Source organism: Mobula birostris, chromosome 4 (genome assembly GCF_030028105.1).
Source record: "Mobula birostris isolate sMobBir1 chromosome 4, sMobBir1.hap1, whole genome shotgun sequence".
In the NCBI taxonomy this organism is placed as follows: Eukaryota; Metazoa; Chordata; class Chondrichthyes; order Myliobatiformes; family Myliobatidae; genus Mobula; species Mobula birostris.
Genome location: NC_092373.1, coordinates 28,211,194 through 28,232,734, shown reverse-complemented (window position 1 = coordinate 28,232,734; position 21,541 = coordinate 28,211,194). Strand labels below are relative to the sequence as shown.

Below are 21,541 nucleotides of genomic sequence, written 5' to 3'. Positions count from 1 at the left end.
CAGCACCTGTGGAAAGGGAAGAAATTAATATTTCAAGTTAGAGACACAAATGACTAGAGGTTTTGGAATCTAGAATTAAATACTTGAAATTCTGGAATTTCAGATCTGAGCAGAATTAGAAAACAAAGATTTAAGTAGCAGAAAAGGGGATGTAGGGATCAAAGAGTGTGACTGTGATGGGGTGAGGATCCAGAGTGCCTGAACGTGAGAGAATAGTGAATATGTATTAGTTGGAGACTGTCTGGAGGAGATGTTATATGAAGATAAATGAATAATTTTCCTCTTCAATCTCATTCATGTTGGCAATAAGGGAGCATCCAGCTTGAGTCTGAATGTCTGTTTAATGAAACAATGTGTGTTTCAATTCCAGTGCCACTTGCTCAAGCCAGAGACTAATACAAAATTAGCAAGGTATGGAATTCAACTCTGTTAACTGCCACCCTCTAGAAACAGTGACAGTGTCAACTGGAGAATTCATTTGCTAAAATAATAGAAAAATCTAATTCAAAACAAAACTTCTACAGTTTTTAAGAGTTACTGATGATTCTCTATTAACAAAGGGGGGAGGGATGTAGGTGTGAGGTAGGGGAGTTTACAGGTTAAAGGGACAGGAGTAGGAGAGATTTTCAGTGATGGCTATTTACTGCCAGAGAGAATGGTGGAATGATAAAGTTAAGTTTTAATGTTAATACTTTTGATACATTGACTCTTCATTCCTCTCCATAGATGCTGCTTGACTTGCTGAGTTTCTCCAGCATTTTGTATGTGCTCCTCTGGATTTCCAGTATCTGCAGAATTTCTTGTGTGAATGATAGTCAATAAAATATGTTACATATTTGAAGGGAAGGGTAGGAATTTGCTGGATTTGCTGGGGTTGAGTGGGATCCAGGATCAGCCATGACAGAATGGTGGAGCAGACTCGATGGGCTGAATGGCCTAATTCTTCTATGTCTTGTGGTCTAATGTTGCATTGCAGGATCCAAATGCCTAATACTTGAGGACATGCATTTAGGGTGAGAGGGGATTCATTCAAAGGACATGTGGGGGTGGGGGGAGTGTTTTTCCACGGAGAGGGGTGCGTGCCTGGGGTGGTGGTGAAGGTGGATATGACAGTCATTTAAGAGCTTCGTAGGAGGAGACATGAGTGAGCATAGGAGAGAGGGATATGTATATTGAGTTGGCAGAAAGGATTGGTTGAGTTATGTGTTTAATTACTAGTTTAATTAGTTCAGCACAACATCATGGGCTGATGGCTTGTTTCTGCGTTGCACTGCTCTATATCAGGTAGCAATCAGGACATTGAAGTGAATTCGATAGTTTCCTCCAGTGGGCTGAATAACTTCTCATTGTATGATTCCATGAAATGCAGCAAAGCGACGGGGAACATAGAGCATTACAGCACAGTACAGGCCCTTCAGCCCACGATGTTGTGCTGACCTGTTAACCTCTTTTAACATGTTGAGAATAACCAGTGATCATGAGATTTGGCTGCTTCTGGCATCAGCGATGGTGTCAATGGCATGGATTTCACTCAGTCCAATTACACAGGCATTTTTCTTCCCATGTTTTAAAACACAGCAACAGAATTTGGTATCCGCTAATTTATTTCTAAGCTCTTTACACCTGAGGCCATATATCACCGGACTGAGACACTGGGCTATGGAAAAAACGACAGTGTTGACTAGTTTTAGTATTATTAAGTTAGGCTTATTACTTATTCCTACTGTGAGCAAAACTGGGAGAATGAAGAAACTTAATTGCATGCCGTGGATGAGAATGGTATTCCTTGCTTGCACATTGGAGGACACAAAATGCCCAGCCCGTCTTCCTTCTCGGTATATTAAACAATAGCTTATTAAAATCACAAGAAAACACAGTAGAATAAATGCAATTCCAATTTGCCTTGAAGCAAATCCATCCAGTGGATTTGGACAGTTTGGGTCGTTTCCAATTATATACGTCACTGAGGCATTCAGGCTTTGATGGATTAATGACCACAGTGAATTCTGCACGGCTAATATCCATATTACTGGGGTTATTTTCTTTTTTGCGGAACCAACAAGTGAAAGATATCGCAGTGGCCAGCAGATAGCTAGACATGCATTGAAGGACATGAGGGTTAAAGTCAGCATGATGCATTGTGCGAACGTTATTTGTACAGAGAGCAGGATCCAGCAAAGCACTCGGGGTGAGCTGACTTTGAAGAGTCGAAAGCCGTTCGTCAATGTGCCTAAGGCGAAGTATATGGAAGAGTAGATGAGATGCTGGCACAGGAGAAAGTATCTTGTCTCTCGTTTCAATTCCAACTCTTGCTGCACCGTGCTAATTATAACATGACTGCATACCGCAGTGACGATAAAATCAATTAGATAAACTGAAGTCTTCACTGCACCAAAAAAATAATCGGAAGTCTCGTTAGAGCTGTTCATGCCTTCCTTTAATGCTCCTTGTAACTGGAATGAACAAACCATACAAAGGTATTCTTCCACCAAGTATTAATGCTTATAGTAAGGCTCATTTTGCCGTCTCAGCACTTCATTGTTCATTGCCGTTATTTGTCTGCAACTAGAGATCTCTAAAGAGAAGAAACAATGAACTTAGCTGAACATTATTAAGCACAATAGGAAAAGAAAGTTGGATAATTATTGAATTCATTATACATGGAAAATTATCTAATTCTCTATATAAAATGGGTGAAATTGCCTCTCCTTCTTGGACTAACTATGTCAAGGATGCCTATCTCACAATTAGTTTGTATAAATTGAACTGAATATTCTTTCTCCTAATACCTGCAGTAAGCTCCAGATTCACTGAATTGAATTCATTGTCTTTGGCTTGCTACTAACTCATTGAATAGAAGCTGCTCCTTAGTGATCACCAGTCATTGATCATGGAGTCTTACCAAGGATGTTGCCAGAACTTGAGGACCTGAGTTAGAGGCAAAGGTTGAACAGGTAGGGACTTTATTCCCTGGAGCGTAGGAGAATGAGGGGAGATTTGATAGAGATATAGAATATTATGTATGACATCAGTAGGGTAAGCGCAAGGAGACATTTTCCACTGAGGTTGGGTGAGACTAGAACTAGAGGTCATGGGTTAAGGGTGAAAGGCAAAATATTTAAGAAGTGAGGGGCAACTACTTCTCTCAGAGGGTGGTGCGAATGTGAAATGAGCTGCCAGTAGAAGTGATGGATGCAAGTTCAATTTCAACATTTAAGAAAACTTTGGATAACTACATGGATGAGGGTGGTATGGAGGGCGATGGTTCAAGTTGATGGGACTAGGCAAATAGTTTGGCATGGACTAGATGGGCTGAAGGGCCTGTTTCCTGATCTCCTGATTTTGTGCTGTAGTGCTCTATTACACTAAAATCAATTTGGATTTTGATTTTTATTAATGACTAAAATAGGATGGTGTAAACAAAGACATGACAAAACAAGTAAAAAAAAAATTCTAGACTCAAAATTAAAAAAAGGACAGTAAAAGAGCCTTGAAATGTTTTTGTTGTTTCTCTCTCCACAAATGCTGCCTGACCTGCATGACACAAGGCATAGTTTTAACTGCAGAGGGACACAAAGCAGAGCAGTTACTGAGGTAGGATGGGGAAGAAACAGATTAGGAAACTTGACATTCTAAATAATTAGAAATGAAATGTATTGAGTGAACAGATCCTGTTCCTGTTCACTCCTGGTGACATTTTTGTTTTCATCAGATACGCAATCTGATGTTCAGACAGTTAATATTTCAGGGAAAGCAATTTTGTCAGTAACTGCTCAGGTCCCACCTTCACATCGCAATGTTTAGTTCATTAGAATTAATGTTTATGATAAATTATGTTTGTCCTATTCTTGGAATATACTGTGTTGCTGAAAAAGATCTATTTTTTTGGCACTTACAACCTGTAAAATTAGAGGGAACATATGCCTAAGACAACAGTAAACTTGAACTTGTCATTAAACTATGAATAAAGTTATTTCACCTGCCTCACTTCTGGAAAAACAAATAATAGGTGTGGGATGAAGGGAGCCAACTACTATTTTGCTTTAATTGTTCTTCATTTTGTTTAGCAAGGAAGATTTTGCCTTCTCCTTAATTTCTTCAAGGCAGTGATGTTTTAGATTAACCTTGGTGCACGCTACAAAGTGGCTTTGAATTCTCCAAAATAAATTTGATAGAGTTCCCCATGGAAGATTACTAATTAAGCTCAGCCCTCTGGTGGTTTGGAGCAAACACAAGGAATAAGAAGATCGTCGAACTATACAAAGGAACATTACTGAGTGAAAGGCTATTTGGGAATACTGGACTTCTTACTGAATGGTTGCTTCTAGGCTCCATGCCGAGATTACTATCACAATGAATTGTGTTAATTAGTTGAATGTAGGAGATTGTGCAGTTAGAGAAGACATCAGCCACCAATGTTTCCACCATCATTTGCTACTAGCGCACAAAGGAACTTGCACTGCGCACAAAAGGTTGTCGCCCTCTAACTCATTGGCGTTTTAAGTATATTTCACTATCATACCAATCGCATTTCATTTTGTATTTCCTGTGTGGCATTTTATTTCTTTTTAACGATGAACAACAAACTGCACTTGGTAGTTTATTATCCTTAGAATAGCTTCAGGTTTACTTCCACTTAAAAATTCAGTGTGCACATGTTGTTGTCACTGGGCAAAACATTTCACAGCACGAGATTTTTGTGCACAGTAGTCATTACAAATTAGAGGGAACATTACTAGCTACAAAAGGTAGCTGATGCAGAGTTAATTACAATTTTAAGACTGAGATTACAAGATTTTTGTTTGGTTAGCTTGTTGAAAGATATGAGACCATGCAAGAAGCACTGAGGTATAATTTGGTCACGGTAGACCAAACTTGTAGGAGTGGAAGGGCCTGTCCTGTTCTGAGTAGAGTAGGATTAATGTTGGTTGAGTTTAAAGAGATAGCAGTGTTAAAGTTTGTTGTAATAATAAAGCAGGGTTAAAACTAGTTCTAGATAAAAATGCAAGGTTAATATTCATCCTTAAAGGCATTGTGGGCACGTGGCCAAGTGGTTAAGGCATTGGACTAGCGACCTGAAAGTCGTGAGTTCAAGCCCCAGCCGAGGGAACGTGTTGTGTCCTTGAGCAAGGCCCTTAATCACACATTGCTCTGCGATGACACTGGTGCCAAGCTGTATGGGTCCTAGTGCCCTTCTCTTGGACAACATTGGTGTCGTGGAGAGGGGAGACTCGTAGCATAGGCAACTGCTAGTCTTTCATACAACCTTGCCCAGGCCTGTGCCCTGGAGAGTGAAGACTTTCCAGGCGCAGATCCATGGTCTCAAGACTAACGGATGCCTTTAAAGGCATAGATGGTTTAATGTTTGTCATTGATTGCAACTTAATTTAAAATTAGCTGGTTTTAATTTTACAATAGGAATCAGTGGATAAGGTAGTTGACTGGGAAGCTGGACTTGAGGCAGGATATTCTATGTTAAGCTGATTAGTAGAATATAGAATGCAGTGGAGAGTACAGGCTCTTTGGCCCATGATGTTGTTGTAGACCTTTTAACCTACTCTAAGATCAATCTAATCCTCCCCCTCCCCCCCCCCCCCCCCCCCACACACACACACACATAGCCCTCCATTTGAAGGCTCTTGAAGAGGCTTAAAGTGTTATAGGTCCCATTTTTTTCTCTTATTACTTGTGTTCTTCATGTTCAGTTGTAAAGAGCAATCATCTCAAAGGTAAATGCAACAATCAAATAAAGACAAGTCTACTCACAATGGCAAAACATTATTAAAATCAGTACTGAAATGGTAACAGCTTTATAATGGACATAGCTGCTTCTCTAGTTGCTTTGCAATAATGATAAATTGTTGACAATTAGCCGAATTGTTTGAAAAAATACAGACGCCAATAAAACTTGACACATCTTTGACATTCCAAGAGACCTCATGCCAATTTGAAATTGCAAAATTAGTTTGTATTGTGGTATTTTCCTTTGCATAGTTGTGTTAAGAACCTATTATGTTTATTTGTCTCTATGGAACTGTTAAATCTGCCTGTCAATTATCATGTGTTAGAAGTATGAAAATGTCTTTAATATCGGGGCGATCCCTTTAAACAGAGATGAGGAGGAATTTCTTCAGCCAGAGGTGGAGATTCTGTCATTGTCATAGACGGCTGTGGGAGCTAAGGCTTTGGGTATATTTAAAGCGGAGATTGACATAGGCTCTTGATTAGTAAGGGTGTCAAAGGTCACGGGAAGAAGGGAGCGGAATGGGGTTGAGAGGGATAATAAATCAACCATAATGGAATGGTGGAACAGACTCGCTGGGCCAAATGGCCGAATTCTGCTCCTACGTTTTATGGTCTTATTTAATACTTTCATGCTTATTTCCATCATCATTACACCACCCCTCTTCCTGTCTCCATCCTGGCACTCTTGCTGGTCCCTCTAATAGGGCAGGAGTGCAAACTCCTTTTCATGATTATATAATTATTCTTCTCAGAATCAGATTTAATATCACTGGCATGTGTTGTGGAACTTGTTGTTTTGCAACAGCAGTACATTGTGATACATAATTATAAATTATAGTAAGTATATATAAAAAGACAACTAATTAAATAGTGCTGCAAAAAGAGGGGAAAATTACTGAGGAAGTGTATATGGACTCCGTCTCCACGCAGAAATCTGATGACGGGATGAAGCTGTTTCTGAAACACTGAAAGGTTCAATTTATTATCAATGTAAGCAGAATACAACTCTGAGATCTGTCTTCTCCAGACAACCATAAAATACAGAAAAATATAGAAGTAGTTGGAAGAAAGATGTCAATCCCCTGCCACATAAAAAGAGAAAGAACTAAAAAGTAATGAGAAGAGGTCATGTCCTGGGTGAAAGGAGTCCTGAGTGATGGATGCTGCCCTTTCGAGGCATTGCCTTTTGAAGGTGTTCATGATGCCAGGGAGGCCAGTGTCCATGATGGTGCTGGCTGAGTTTACAGCGTTTCCAATCCTGTGCACTGGCCCCTCCATACCAAATTGTGATGCAATCCGTTAGAATGCTCTTCATCGTACATCTGTAGAAATTTGCAAGCGTCCTTGGTGACATACCAATTCTCCTCAAACTCCAAATGAAATATAACTGCTATCATGCCTTCTTTGTAATTGCATCAATATAACCATATAACAATTACAGCAGGGAAACAGGCCATCTCGGCCCTTTTAGTTCGGGCCGAACTCTTACTCTCATCGAGTCCCACCAACTTGCACTCAGCCTATAACCCTCCATTCCTTTTCTATCCATATGTTGGGCCTAGGATAGACTGTCAGAGATGCTGACTGCCACCCAGGAACTTGAAAACACTCATCCTTTCCTTTTCTAATCCCTTGATGAGGTCTGGTGTGTATTTTCTGGACTCCCCCCCCCCCCCCCCCCCCCCCAAAGTCAACAATCAATTCCTTGCCTTACTGACATTGAGTGCAAGGTTATTTTTATGACGCCACTCAAACAGCTGATCTATTTTGCTCCTGTATGCCTCCTCATCACCACATGGAATTTTGCCAACAATAGTAGTTTCGTCGGCAGAATCATAGATGACATTTGAGCTCTGCCTAGCCACACAGTCATGGGTTTAGAGAAAATACAGCAGTGGGCTGAGCACACATCCTTGAGGTGTGCCGGTGTTGATTGCCAGCAAGGAGGAGATGTTATTTCTGATCCACACAGACCATAGTCTCCCAGTGAGGAAGTCAAGGATCCAGTTGCCGAGAGATACGGAGACCCAGGCTTTGGAGCTTGATGATTCTAACTGAGGGTATGACTCTGTTGGACTCTGATCTGTAGTCAATAAACAGCGGCCTGATGTAAGAGTATTGCTATTGCCTATGTGAACAAAGGCCGAGTGGAGAGCCAGTGAGACTGCATCCACTGTAGACCTACTGTGGTGATAGGAAAACTGCTGTGGGTCCTGGCTTAGGAGTTGATTCCAGCCATGACTACCCTCTCAAAGCACTTCATCACAGGAGATGCAAGTGCCACTGGGAATAGTCATTGAGGCAGCTCACCCTGCTCTTCTTGGGCACTAGTATAACAGACACGTTGCACATCACAGTTCCCAAGAGAACACTGGATTGCACATAATTAGGCACTTGGTAAGATCCAATAAAAATAAGTTTGGTTTAAATGGAGTGGCCATTGTGGGAGTGGGCCAGTATTAGAGTGGGAAGTCGCGGCTTTGGCTCATTGAGGCTTCAGTACGGAGAGGCGTAGGCTATAGGTTGATCACTTTCATTATTTATTCTTTCTTTCCTTATTGCACATTTAGAGGAGAGAGAATGCTGGGCAGGATAGTGGAATGTTCCCCTTTGCGGGACGTGGGAAGGCATGGAGACCTCTGGTGTCCCTGACGACTACGCCTGTAAGAAGTGTATCTGGCTGCGGCTTCCAATAGACCATGCTAAGGAGTTGGAGCTGCAATTGGATGAACTCCGGATCAGTCGGGAGGCTGAGGGGTTGATAGGCAGGACATATATGGAAGTAGTTACACTCAAGGTGAAGGGTGCAGGTAGCTGGGTGACTGTCAGGAGGAGAAAGGGGATAGGCAGCTCATGTAGAGTCTCCCTGTTTCCATTCCCCTCAATAACTGGTATACCACTTTGGATGACTGAGCAGAGGAAGGCCACAGTGGTCAGGTCTCTGGCACTGAGTCTGGCTCTGTGGCTCAGAAGGGAAGGGGGGAGAAGAGGCAAGCTGTGGAGATAGGTAGTTCATTGGTTAGGGGAACAGGAAGAAGGTTCTGTTGATGAGAACAAAATTCCTGGATTTTTTTTCTCTGGGGTGCCAGGGTCTGGGATACCTTGGATCGAGTCCACGGCATTCTCAAGTGGGAGGGCAAGCAGCCAGAGGTTATGGTCCACATCAGTACCAACGACATGGGTAGGAGGGGTGATGACATCCTGCGAAGTGGCGACAGGCGCTAAGTTAAAGGACAGGACCTCCAGGGTTGTGTTCTTAGGATTTCTACCCATCCACGTGCTAGTGAGACCAGAAATAGGAGATCATATAGGAAAGATTGAATAGGTTAGGACTTTATTCCTTGGAACATAGAAGATTGAGGGAAGATTTGATAGACATATACAAAATTAGGAAGGGTATAGATAGGGTAGAGGGTAAAGGTTGACATTTTTAAGGGGAACACGAGGGCGATCTTCACTCGGTGAGTAGTGAGAGTGTGGAATGAGCTGCCAGCATAAATGGATTCAATTTCAACACTTTAAATGAAATTTGTACAGGTACATGGATGGGGCGGGTTTGTATAGAGGGCTATGATCCAGGTGCAGGTCGGTGGGATTAGGCAGAATAATAGTTTGGCATGGATCTGGGGGGCACAGGGCCTGATTCTGTGCTGTAGTGCTCTACGTCTCCACGACTCTATGACTGTCACCCATTTGAAGTAGACAGGATCCTCCAGCTATAGCAATGAGAGTTTAAAGGTGTCCTTGAACAGCCCTGACACCTGGTTGGCACAGGTTTTAAGAGCCCCACCTAGTCCTACTTTTATAATCAGTCTATTTGTCCAACATGGGTGGCAATGGAATTGAACACTTATAAGAAATCATCTATTCCAGCTTTACTTAGATTTATACTTCCTTGCCACTTGCCAAAATTTATTATTAATCCTGTAATCAGGCATAGTCTGAGAATATGGGCTCAATTTAGAAAGTATCATGGCTTTTATAGCTTTTCCCTTTCTAGTCCTATTCTATACAATCATTTATTTCAACCTTCTATGCAGGATTCCATATTCCAAAACTGGTGTCGGAGAGGTATCAGGCGTTTTGAAGATCTTTTTATAGACAATTGGTTTGTGACTTTTGAACAGTTGTCTACAAAGTTTAATTTACTGAATACTCATTTTTTTAGATATCTTCAAATTAGACATTTCATTAGCTCTTTAACACCACATTTTCCTGAACAACCTGATAAAAATATTGTAGACTTGTTTCTTCAAATGAACCCCTGGGGTAAAGGTTTAATTTCTACTATTTGTGTTAACTTTATGCATTTCAGACGAGCCCCTAGTGATAAAATTAAAACTGCTTGGGAGCATGACTTAGGTTTTTCTTTGTCCGACGTGGTTTGGGAGTCAATTCTTAAGTCAGTCAATTCAAGTTCTTTATGTGCTTGTCACTGTCTTTTGCAGTTTAAAGTTGTCCACAGGGCTCATATGTCTAAAACCAAATTGGCAAATTTCTATCCTGATATTAGTCCCTGGTGTGACAAATGCAAAGGAGGTGAGGCTTCCCTTATTCATATGTATTGGGCCTGTCCTACTTTGGAAGAATTTTGGAAAGATGTTTTTTTAAAACTTTATCTTCTATATTAAGTTGTCATTTGTCATTTGGAACCTGATCCTTTGATCACTCTTTTCAGTATTTCTCCAGACTCTGACAAGCATTTGATCCCGGCTAAATGATAAACATTGTCTTTTGCCTCTCTTTTAGCTAGATGTGCAGTACTCTTTAAGTGGAGAGATGTAGTTCCCCCTGCCCATGTTCATTGGCTTAGGGATATTATGTCTTGTTTCGATCCTGAGAAGATTTACTATTCACTTCTTAATTCGGACATGAAGTTTCATAAGGTGTGGGGATCTTTTCTTGAACATTTTCATAATTCTCACCTAGATTGACAGGTGTATTTTTTTTCTTCCCTTGATTGTCAGGTCCTGCATTTCCAGCTTTCTCTGATTCTTTGATTAGGTAGCAGTCTGCCTTATTATTATTCATTTCTCTTTTTACTACAATATATAGTTCTGGGGTAATAAAAGTTTATCTTAAGAGTCCTTTCAAATACTTATAATATAATGGTTGGCTTGGAGTTGGATATTGGGTGGGTTGGGTGCTTTCCTTTCCAATTTTTCACTTTTAATATGGGTGATTTGCTCATTTGTTAAGATATTATTGTTATTTTTGTCTGTTTTGCAATGATCCTTCTATTTATACTGCTGATTTTTTCTTCTATGCTGTAGTTTGTAGAAAAACATAAATAAAATATTTTAAAAAAGAGCCCTACCAGGTACATCACCAGCCCTGACACCTTGCGACCTCCTGAAAGGGTCCTGATGTTGGGCTCCGAGACAGAGGTCACAAGGTCACCGGACGCTGCAGGGACTCGCACAGGTGTAGTTTTATTCTCCCTTACAAAGCGTGAATAAAAGGCATTGAGCTCATCTAAGAGTGTGGTATCACAGCTAGGTAATAATGGCCTGCAAACCCTGCTAGAGCTGAGAGGTGTTCCCCATCTTTACTATGACTATTACAGTGAAGCGGCCCTGCCATGGCGGGGTCAAAAGACTAAGCAGAGCTACACTTATTCGCACATTATCCCTGCTGCTGACCTGCAGACTGTAAGGCAGAGGCACAGAAAAACCAGAGCTGAGACGAAAAGTACATAAGTGTACATTAGATGGCCCTGACTGGTTGTCAGGTACTGTAGATAGGTGGGTTAGTAAGCTTGCAAATGATATGAAGATTGATGGTGTTGCGGACACAGGGAAAATGATCAGTTGGAGATATGGACAGAGAAATGGCAGATGGATTTTAATCCAGCTAAGTGTAAAGCGTTGCACCTCGGTGGGTCAAATGTAAAGAGACAGTACCGTACTCTGTTAAGGGCAAGACTCTTAACATTGTTGATGAACACAGGGATCATAGGGTCCATGTTCATAGCTCTCTGAAAGTGACTACACAGGTTGATAAGATGGTTAAGAAGGAACATGCTTGTCTTTATTTATCAAGGCATTCAGTTCAAAGGTCAGGAGGTTACGTTCCAGCTTTATAAAGCTCTGGCTTGGCTGCATCCCAAAGATTATATACAGTTCTGGTCACCCCATTGTTGGAAGGATGTCGAGGCTTTAGAAAGGGTGCAGAAGAAGTTTACCAGGATGTTGTCTGGATTAGAGAGCATGTGCTACAACAAGAGGTTGGACAGGCTCTGGAGGGTGGAGGCCGAGGGGATATCTGATAGAAAATTATAAGATTACGAGAGGCATAGATAGAGTGGACAGACAGTATCTTTTTCCCAGGGTCCCATAGTCTGATACCAGAGGACTTGCGTTTAAAGATTTAAAGTGTGAGGGGTTAAGTTTGATGGAGATGTCGGGGCAAGTTTTAAAAAAAAACACAGGGAGAGGTGGGTGCCTGGAACGTGCTGCCTGGGTGGTAGTGGAGGCAGATACAGTAAAGGTTTTTAAGAAATGTTTAGATAGACATATGAATGTGAGGAAAATGGAAGGACATGGACGTTGTTCGGGCAGAAGGGGTTAGTTTAGCTGGTCATTTGATTACTAATTAAGTTGATGAAGCACGACATTGCGTGCCAAAGCACTTGCTCCTGTGCTGTACTGTTCCATGTTCTACAGTGGTGCCAGAAAGCTCGTGAACCCTGTAGAATTTTCTCCTTCTGCATATATATGACCTAAAATATGATCAGATAAAACCAGATAAAGAAAACCCAATTAAATAAATAACACAAAACATTATACTTGTTCTTTTATTTATTGAAATAAATGATTCAATATTAGTTGTATTTGTTGGAAAAAGTAGGTGAACCCTTGCTTTCAGTATTTGATGTGACCCCCTGTACAGCAAAAACTTCAACCAAATGTTTCCAGTAACTCTTGATCAGCCCTGCACATCGGTTTGGAGGACTTTTAGGCCATTTCTCCTTACAAAACTGCTTCAACTCTGGAATGTTAGTGGGCTTTCTTGCATGAACTGCTTGCTTCAGGTCCTCCCACAACCTTTCTACACGATTAGGGTCAGGACTTACAAAACAAATTTTCTTTTTTTTAAAACCATTCTGTTGTTGATTTACTCTCGTCTTTTAGATCGTTGTCTTGTTGCATTTTCCAACTTCTAGTAAGCTTCAGGTGACGGACTGCTTCCCTGACATTCTCCTGTAAAATGTCTTGATACAGTTTTGAATTTGTTGTTCCCTCCATGATTGCAAGCCGTCGAGCACATGAACAGATGGTTCTCGGAAGAGCAGGCTCTGTCAGTAACCTGACTTGGTGTGCCTTTTTTTTATAGGACAGGGCACATCTACAAACCCGCACCTCCAATCTGATCTTATTGATTGAAACATTTGACTCCAAGTAGCTTTGTAGAAAGCATTACCCCAGAGGTTCACATATGTTTTCCAAAAAATGCATGTACTATCAGCTCATTTTTCTCAATAAATAAATGAACAAGGATAATGTTTTTTGTGTTAGTTATTTAATTAGGTTCTCTTTATCTAGTCTTGGGATTTACATGAAGATCTGATCACATTTTCGGTCATATTTATGCAGAAATAGAGAAAATTCTACAGCTTTCACAAACTTTCTAGCAACATTTTATGTTGTCCCTCTGACAAATAATGACAAACTTGGTGTCTATATTCAGTAGCCACGATCCTCAAAAGGAATTAGTCCACATAGACTCAACAAGCTTCAAGCTGTGAGCTGCTTCTCTCTTAGTGTCACTTGCTATAAGCCAAGTGTTTGGGGAACCTCTAGAACACATCAGTGTGTCCAATCACAGACAGGAAATGGGAAGAAAAAAAGCCCAATTTTTAACTCGTATTTTAAATATTTTACACACTATAAATTAAAAATCAACATAGATGTAAGATAAAGTATCAAAAATATTTAGAAACTTAGTAAAATCCATTACCTTTTGAAGTTTTTAAATGCATTGGTCCACATTTTTTTAGGGCCACAGAGAAAATAAAGAACGAAAAACATCATTAAATATTCAATTACATCTCAGCCATTTTCAGAAAAATTGTTTGCTAAGTACCTGAAGTTTATGTCAATTCAGATTTCTGTAAGTTCTTTAGAAATGATGTGAATAATTTCTTCCTGTGAAGTGGCAGTGAGCAGCCTTCGGGGTTTCTGCATTTAACTGGGTGTTCTCTGTCATCTTCACACTTAGAGCCCAATGAATGTTCTTTGTTCCACTCTCATTACTGCCATAACGTGACTTTAAAATTAAAAAAAGCCATTTGTTAGTATACAACATGGTCTCCTGCCACACACAATTACGATGAGTAAATGTTCACTGCCTTCAGATTACAGAACTGGTCTCAGAAGTTGAAGATGCCAGAATGAATCATCAGAAGCGTGAAGGGAACAATGCACTTCCAGTTAGGCTGTTGAAATAAAAATGTAATCTTGGTGAGCTTTGAGAGGAATCTATAGAAGCCTGCTGGAAATGCTCTTCTCATCTATGTTAAGGCAATAGACTCAATCTCTGATTTTACCAGCAATTCTATTGAAAGGACAGGATACCTAATAAATATGTGCTTGTGTCACTGGCCATTGGCACTCGGTAACAATGGACAGGTACACATCTATTTTCTCTGTATTCTTAAGTGGTTGGGTATACAGTAGCTGAGATTTTCTTTTAGGTTAATGACCATAATTCAATACCTCTAAAACTACACCCTGATAAATGCTCCCAAAGGAAAGCACAATAAGGCAAATTCATTAGTTGGCAGCCAATCTCCCAACATCAATTTCACTCTGAAGGCATAGTGACAATCTGATACAACATTTTGTTAAAGCATGGTTAGAAGCAGCGTTGCTGTTCGGAACAAATAGATCATGATAAATGAAAACCAGCTTGTAATTAACAGTTAAGATGCAATACTAGTAAAAATATTTTTCTGAGTTTCTGTTAATAACTGTTTCAGTCAATAATAAAGCTCAAATATTTTGATTAATTGTTTTACTAAAATTCCTCTTTGCATAGAACCTCTGTGATTTATCTTACCTTTCTGGTATCTTCCATGCAAACTTCAACAAATATATGGTATGCTATCTTTCTTTCTTGCAGCAATTTTTCACAATAATTATTTTTAAAGTTGCCTTTTTGTGATTACTAACACGCTTTAGCTCTGAGAGTATCTGCAGGCATTGTTGTAACACAAGCTGCTGAACGCAATGTCAGGCTGGTTTCCACTGGAAGGGAAGTGAGGAACCAATCAGAACAGCTGAGTAGGTGTGTGCTTTGAGCTCTGAAAAGTGTACCCGATTAATGTTAACTTCCTTAAAGTAAGGCGACCTCTAAAACCATCCTGCCCAATGAAGTGGAGGTATATGTTAAGCAATCTTTCTCAAGTATAGGGATACTTTACGGATACTGACGTATTGCTGTGCAGTGTGGTTTGCCAGCTGCACAGAACAGAACAGGAAGGACTTGCAGCGGGTGGTGAGGGTAGCAGAGCGGGTTATTGGCACAACATTACCCTCCCTCAGAGACATTTATACTGGCAGACTTCAAAAGAAGGCTACTTGTATTTCAAAGGATCCCACTCATCCTGGACATCACCTGTTTTCCCCTCTACCTTCTGGGAAGAGATACACAGCATTAAGGATGAAAACAAAGAGACTCCTTAACAGCTTCTACCCACAAGCAGTGAAATGTATAACACCCCCTTCCCTTCTCCTGCCCCCCTCCTAAGACAGCGGCAGCTAAATGCATCACACTTCCAGGAATGGCAGGTGTGCAATAGTCTTACCCCCGCCCCCATCCATATTATTAATTTTGGACTGCACTCCTGAGGTTTTAGAGTTTATCTTATGTATATATTCTTTGTCATCCTGTAAAACGTTGAGCTGCTAAACTGTGTTTCATTGCTCCACAACAATGACAATAAAGATATTCCATTCTATTCTATGAAACTCGTACATATCAGAATCTAAAATTATACTGCTGAACTTGGAGAGGCACAGCAGGTTTTCAAAGTTTGGACAAGTGCTCCAGCTACTTGACACCACCATCTGCCTACACATTCTTAGGATAAAAGAATGATAAAGTCAGAATCTTTATTACACATCACATTCCTCTCGACCGAAAGGAGTGCAGATATGGAATTTTGGAACTCCCATTATTGCCTGTTTTTTTTTTTTTGATGCAGTTTGTGTGCAGGCAGACAAGGTTAGTGCAGACACCGCCTGTTCTATGAGTGGACTAATTGAAATGTTTATGGTTTCCACAATGGGATCCTTTTGACGGTGGTTCTGTCCTCAGGCCTACCAGCAGATTGATTCAAAGGTCTGCTGTTTGAAATAGGAACTTGCTGACCAGTTTAAAACTGTAACAGACTCGATGGGGGGGGCAAGAAATGTTCCCCAGCCCCATCTCCCACCTCCCCTCCCTCTATTCCATTTTCTTTTACTGTGCTCTAATTCTGTCCGCGGTCACCCGAACTTGCTTTGAGAAGCAGGTCGACTAGTACAGTGACACCGTGAGTAAGGTTAGTTGAGCACTACGAGGAAGTTGAGATTTGGGTGACTCACGGTACAGCTGTCATCAGATCGGTTATTTGAGCAGTGTCGTTGAGGATTTGTCTCCAGTGCTTCTGGCTTTCTTGCAAAGCAGCTGCCTTGAAGGGATGACAGGGTTAGAGGAGACGCTGAAAAATTGTCCCATAGTCTTTTTATATAATAGTGGATGGAAATGATTTCCACTAAGAAACTTTGAAGTGGGTCGCTGGGAGGCCGTGACTATTAGCCAGATGTATTATGTACCACATAACATAACCTGGATTATGTACTCCACCTCTCCCTTAGTTTTTAGTTCATGGAATAAATTTTTGCTTTGAATTGCCAAGTGGCAAGCTTACTAAAATCAAACAGGGTGTAAGCTGAGCCAGACACAAATTACTTGCAATGAAGGTGCTTGCCAGGCTCCTCCCCTGACTCCACTGAGGGGGTGGATAACCAAACTGACACTCAAAGGTGAGACGTACCTACAGAAGAGTGGCACAGAGTGTTATGAGCCAACTCTGCCTGGAGCAGATGATCTCTCCAAGTGGCTGCGTTATCTGACAAAGGGCACCTCGGGGATTCCTCCAGTTCCTGGTTGGTGTCTCTGTCTACCCATTGGGCTGGGCGGTGAAATCCCAATGAGAGGCTGACCGTAGCTCCGATGAGCTGACAGAAAGCCTTCCAGAACCAGGAGGTAGACTGAGGGCCTCGGTCAGAAACAACCTCCTGGGGAAAGCCTTGAACTTTAAGCAGGTGTTGCAGCATAAGGTTGGCTGTCTCCTGAGCTGAGAGGAGCTTGGGTAGGAACACAAAGTGGCAGACTTTGTAGGACGAGACCACCACCACCATAATCACGTTATCTCATGATGGAGGTAGATTGGTAATGAACTCCATGGAGAGGTGGGACCAGGGCCAGGAAGGAATGGGCTGCCCCTGTGGACGTGATGTGGGTTCTTTGTTCTGGGCGCAGATGTCACATATGACTTCCCCATAAGGTTTAACATCTCCATCCATGCTGGGTCTCCAGAATTGCCTCTTAATGAACTCTGCCATAGGAGCAGTCCCCGGACACCCTGTGGCACGTGATGCGTGCTGCCACTGTAACACATCTGAATGGACAGAGTAGGGATGAAGATGGCTGTTCCCAGGCTCTGCCTCTAGCTGTCGTGCCCTCCTGATGATCTCAACCTCCCATCGGACTGGTGTCACCAGCCTGGACCTTAGAGAACGGGTTCTGGGATGGTGACCAGATCAAGCTGCCTGGGGAAGGCATCTGGCTCCTGATTCGTCAAACCTGGACGGTAGGTGATGATAAGGTCAAAATGGTTAAAAAGAAGAGAGGTTACCTAGCCTGATGTAAATTTAACTGCTTCTCCTCTTGAAAATATGCCAGGCTCTTGTGGTTAGTCCAGACTACAAATGGATGTTTGGCCTTCTCCAGCCAATGTCTCTACTCCTCCAGAACTAATCTGACCACCAAAAGCTCTAGTCCCTATATTAGGGGTTCCTAAATAGGGGCCCATGGGCCCCTTGTTTAATGGTATTGGTCCATGGCATAAAAAAGGTTGGGAACCCTTGCCCTATATCGTAATTCTCCTCCACAGGAGAGAGCCACTGGGAGAAGAAAGCACCAGGGTGGAGATTCTGGCCAGACAGGGGCCATTGTGAAAGAACAGCCCCAACCCCAACATCCGAAGCATCTACTTTAATGAAGAATGGCAGCTCTGGATCAGACAGAACAAGGACGGAAGCTGTCATGAAGCTTCCCTCAACTTCCTGAAAGCTACCTCTGCCTCCGGGGTCCATAGAAATGGGTCAGAGGTTCCCTTAGTCAGAGCAATAAGGGGTGCTATGATGGAGCTGAAGATGAGATGAACCTCCGGTTAAAATTAGTGAACCCCAGAAGCTGGAGCTGTTTGCTTGTGGTGGGTTGCGGGCAATCACTGACGGCCTGGGTCTTGCTAGGGTCCACCTGCTGATTCCTCTTAGTGACAGTAAACCTGAGGAAGGAGACTATGGAGACATGGAAATCACTCTTCTCCAGTTGACAAATAGTTGGTTCTGGAGTAAACACTGTAGGACCAGTCAGGCACGTTGGACAAGTTTGTGGTAGGTATTGAAGAAGTGAGTATATCCAGGTACAAGAAGGCAAAATAATTTTGCATCTCTTTGAGAATGACACCAATAAGAGCTTGGACAACTGCAGGGGCACTGACTAAACCGAAGGGAATCACAAGATATTTGTAGTGGGCACTGGGGTTGTTCAAAACAGTCTTCCATTCATCACCGTCCTGAAAGCAGACCAGGTCGTACGCACTTTGGAACTCACATTAGCAAAGATGGTTCCCCTTGCAGCAACTCAAAAGCTGTGGTCATTGGAGGCGAGGGCTGCCCGTTCCTCACTGTGATCTTACTGAGGCCTTGATAATCTATATATGGTCAAAGTCCACCATCTTTTTCCACCATGAAGATAAGGTTTGCACCATCAGGAGAAGTGGCGGGGCAGATGAAACTGGGCATCAGAGATGTACTCCTCAATGGCCGCCCTTTCTGGAGCTGGTGGGGAGTAGAATCTTCCATGGGGTAGACAGGTTCCAGGTGGCAACTCCATTGCTCAGTCATAGGTTTGATGAGGAGGGAGTGTTGCGGCCCTTTTCTGACTAAAAGCCTCTAGCAGCTCAGCATACCTAGGACAGCTGGGGGGAGTCAAGGGGCAGCCTAGTAGAGACAAGTAGGCAGAGAGCCCTGCAGCGAGTAGACCATCTGACGACTAGTCAATTTATGGGTTGTGGAAGAGTGACCAAGGGTGCCCTAAGATGACCGGGATCTCAGGGCAATGAGTAAGCTGACACTGGATAATCTTGGTATGCTGTTCTACATGTAGACAGATGGGACCAGTGAGGTGGCAGATCCTCCCTAGAGATCTTTTCGTCCAGGGCCATGACCGGTTGGTCGGGGCAGGCCTGAGATACTTTGCTAACCCGAGGTCAATGCAATTGCCTGCTGCGTCAGAATCCACGAAGGCTCAGAATCCACAAAGGTTCTGAGGGTGTGTTTGTATTTGTCCCAGGAGATGGAGGTAGACAGCATGACCCCAGATACAGCAGGCCTGTGAGGTATGGTGGAACCCATCAAAGACCTCCCTTCCCTGCAGAGATCTGGATGTTTTCCCAGCAACAGGCAGAATGGAAATGGCCGGGATCTCCACAACGGAGGAAGCACCTTCCCTTCATTCGTCAGTCCTGCTCGGCTGGGAAAAGTTGGGTTCTGCCCAGCTGCATTATCTCCACTGGAGGAAGCTGAAGGGGGGTGGGGGTGGGGTGTGTGCACGACTACACCCAGGATGATGAAGCTGGAGGAGGTCGGAGACTGGAAGCCCTAGAGGACACACTGCAGTGATCTGTTCTCATTTTCTGGAGATGATTGTCAACTTGGATAGAGGTATCAATGAGGGTCTCAAGATCCTCAACTGGCTCTCCGGCTGCTAATACATCTTTAATTTCACCTGATAACCCACGGTGGGGGCTTCAGTGTTCGAACCACTCTCTACTGCTAGAGTGTGGAACTCCATCTCGTGGTCAGCCAGGTCTCAAAATCACTACACACAGAGTAGGTAAACTCAAGACTGAGCAAAAAAAAACAAACAAAACAGAGAGAGCTTAAATAGAGAAACAAAACAAGGCACTGGAACACTGAAAACTGAAACAAGACATGGGTGAAAATCACAAATAAGAGAGAATCTGCAAATGCTGGAAATCCGAGCAACACACACATAAAATGCTGGAGGAACTCAGCAGGCCAGGCAGCATCTATGGAAAAGAGTACAGTCGACATTTTGGCCCAAAACCCTGCAGCAGGACGACTATTTCCTTGGATTGCTACACTGCGAAGTGTCTTCCAGGGACCCCTACCCTTAAGAAGTTTAAATCTTTTGTCTCAGCCCAAAACATCCACCCTATTCCTTTCCGTAGATGCTGCCTGGCCTGCTGAGTTCCTCCAGCATTTTGTGGGTGTGTTGCACAGGTGAAAATGATCGACTATTAATCAGGAGAGGAGGAATGTTGGTGCCTGGAGGACTCTAGCACCCCTGGTGATCAGACTGCAGACTGACACCATACGGAGTTCTAATCAAGCCAGGCTATACAATCCACCAGAGGCCCTCAAATGTGCCCATTCTGTTTCCTGCACTTGCCTCTCACCTGTCTCCTTCCCACCTCTTCCACATACACCTGCATGGCATCAGCAAACAGTTCTTCATCATCTCCCCACTTCAGCATTCCAACATGGGCAACACTGAAGCACAGTGGCAGTTACCCTGGTTTGGAATGACCTCAGGTGCTGGCTGTGTGGAGGTTACATGTCCTTCCTTCTGACTGCATGGGTTTCCTCCGGGTGCTCTGATTGCCTCCGGGTGCTCTGGCTTCCTCCAAAGGATGTGCCGGTTCGTAGGTTATTTGTCCAATCGGGAGCATAGGTGAGCTGTGGAATCTGAGGGGCAGTTAATGGGAATGTGGCAAAAAGAACAAAAGGGAAAAATGTGAGTTTAGTGTTGATGTCCCAACATATTGATGTAGTCATAAAGAAGGCAAGACAGCGGCTATACTTCATTAGGAGTTTGAAGAGATTTGGCATGTCAACAAATACACTCAAAAACTTCTATAGTTGTACCATGGAGAGCATTCTGACAGGCTGCATCACTGTCTGGTATGGAGAGGCTACTGCACAGGACTGAAAGAAGCTGCAGAAGGTTGTAAATCTAGTCGGCTCCATCTTGGGCACTAGCCTACAAAGTACCCCGGACATCATCAAGGAGCGATGTCTCAGAAAGGCAGTGTCTATAATTAAGGACCTCCAGCAACCAGGGCATGCGCTTTTCTCACTGTTACTATCAGGTAGGAGATACAGAAGCCTGAAGGCACACACTCAGCAATTTAAGAACAGCTTCTTCCCCTCTGCCATCCGATTCCTAAATGGACACTGAATCTTTGGACACCACCACACTTTTTTTTAATATACAGTATTTCTGTTTTCGCACATTTTTAAAATATTCTATTCAATATATGTAATTGATTTACTTGTTTACTTATTATGTTTTGTTTTATTTATTATTATTTTTTTCCTCTCTCTGCTAGATTACGTATTGCATTGAACTGTTGCTGCTAAGTTAACAAATTTCACGTCACATGCCACTGATAATAAACCTGATTCTGATGTTCGGCACAGACTTAATGGGCTGA

At 42.5% G+C, this 21,541-nt stretch overlaps 1 protein-coding gene across 2 annotated transcripts; it reads right to left on the bottom strand.

The window, feature by feature from the left end:
* Window positions 1–1,043: 1,043 nt before the first annotated feature.
* Window positions 1,044–14,846, bottom strand: LOC140195870 (odorant receptor 131-2). Of its 2 annotated transcripts, XM_072254510.1 has the most exons (3): window positions 14,806–14,846; window positions 13,831–14,013; window positions 1,044–2,575 (listed from the first exon to the last, which is right to left on the bottom strand). In XM_072254510.1, the coding sequence occupies exon 3, from the start codon at window positions 2,469–2,471 to the stop codon at window positions 1,476–1,478; it is 996 nt and encodes a 331-aa protein (XP_072110611.1). In that variant the 5' UTR covers window positions 2,472–2,575; window positions 13,831–14,013; window positions 14,806–14,846; the 3' UTR covers window positions 1,044–1,475. The 2 variants fall into 2 exon arrangements, with proteins under 2 accessions (XP_072110611.1, XP_072110609.1); XM_072254508.1 differs by lacking the exon at window positions 14,806–14,846 and having other exon boundaries at window positions 13,831–14,058.
* Window positions 14,847–21,541: the final 6,695 nt, after the last annotated feature.

What these genes read in the sequence shown, in the direction of transcription:
- LOC140195870 (XM_072254510.1), bottom strand. Translation starts at nt 2,471, where the DNA reads ATGGTTTGTTCATTCCAGTTACAAGGAGCATTAAAGGAAGGCATGAAC.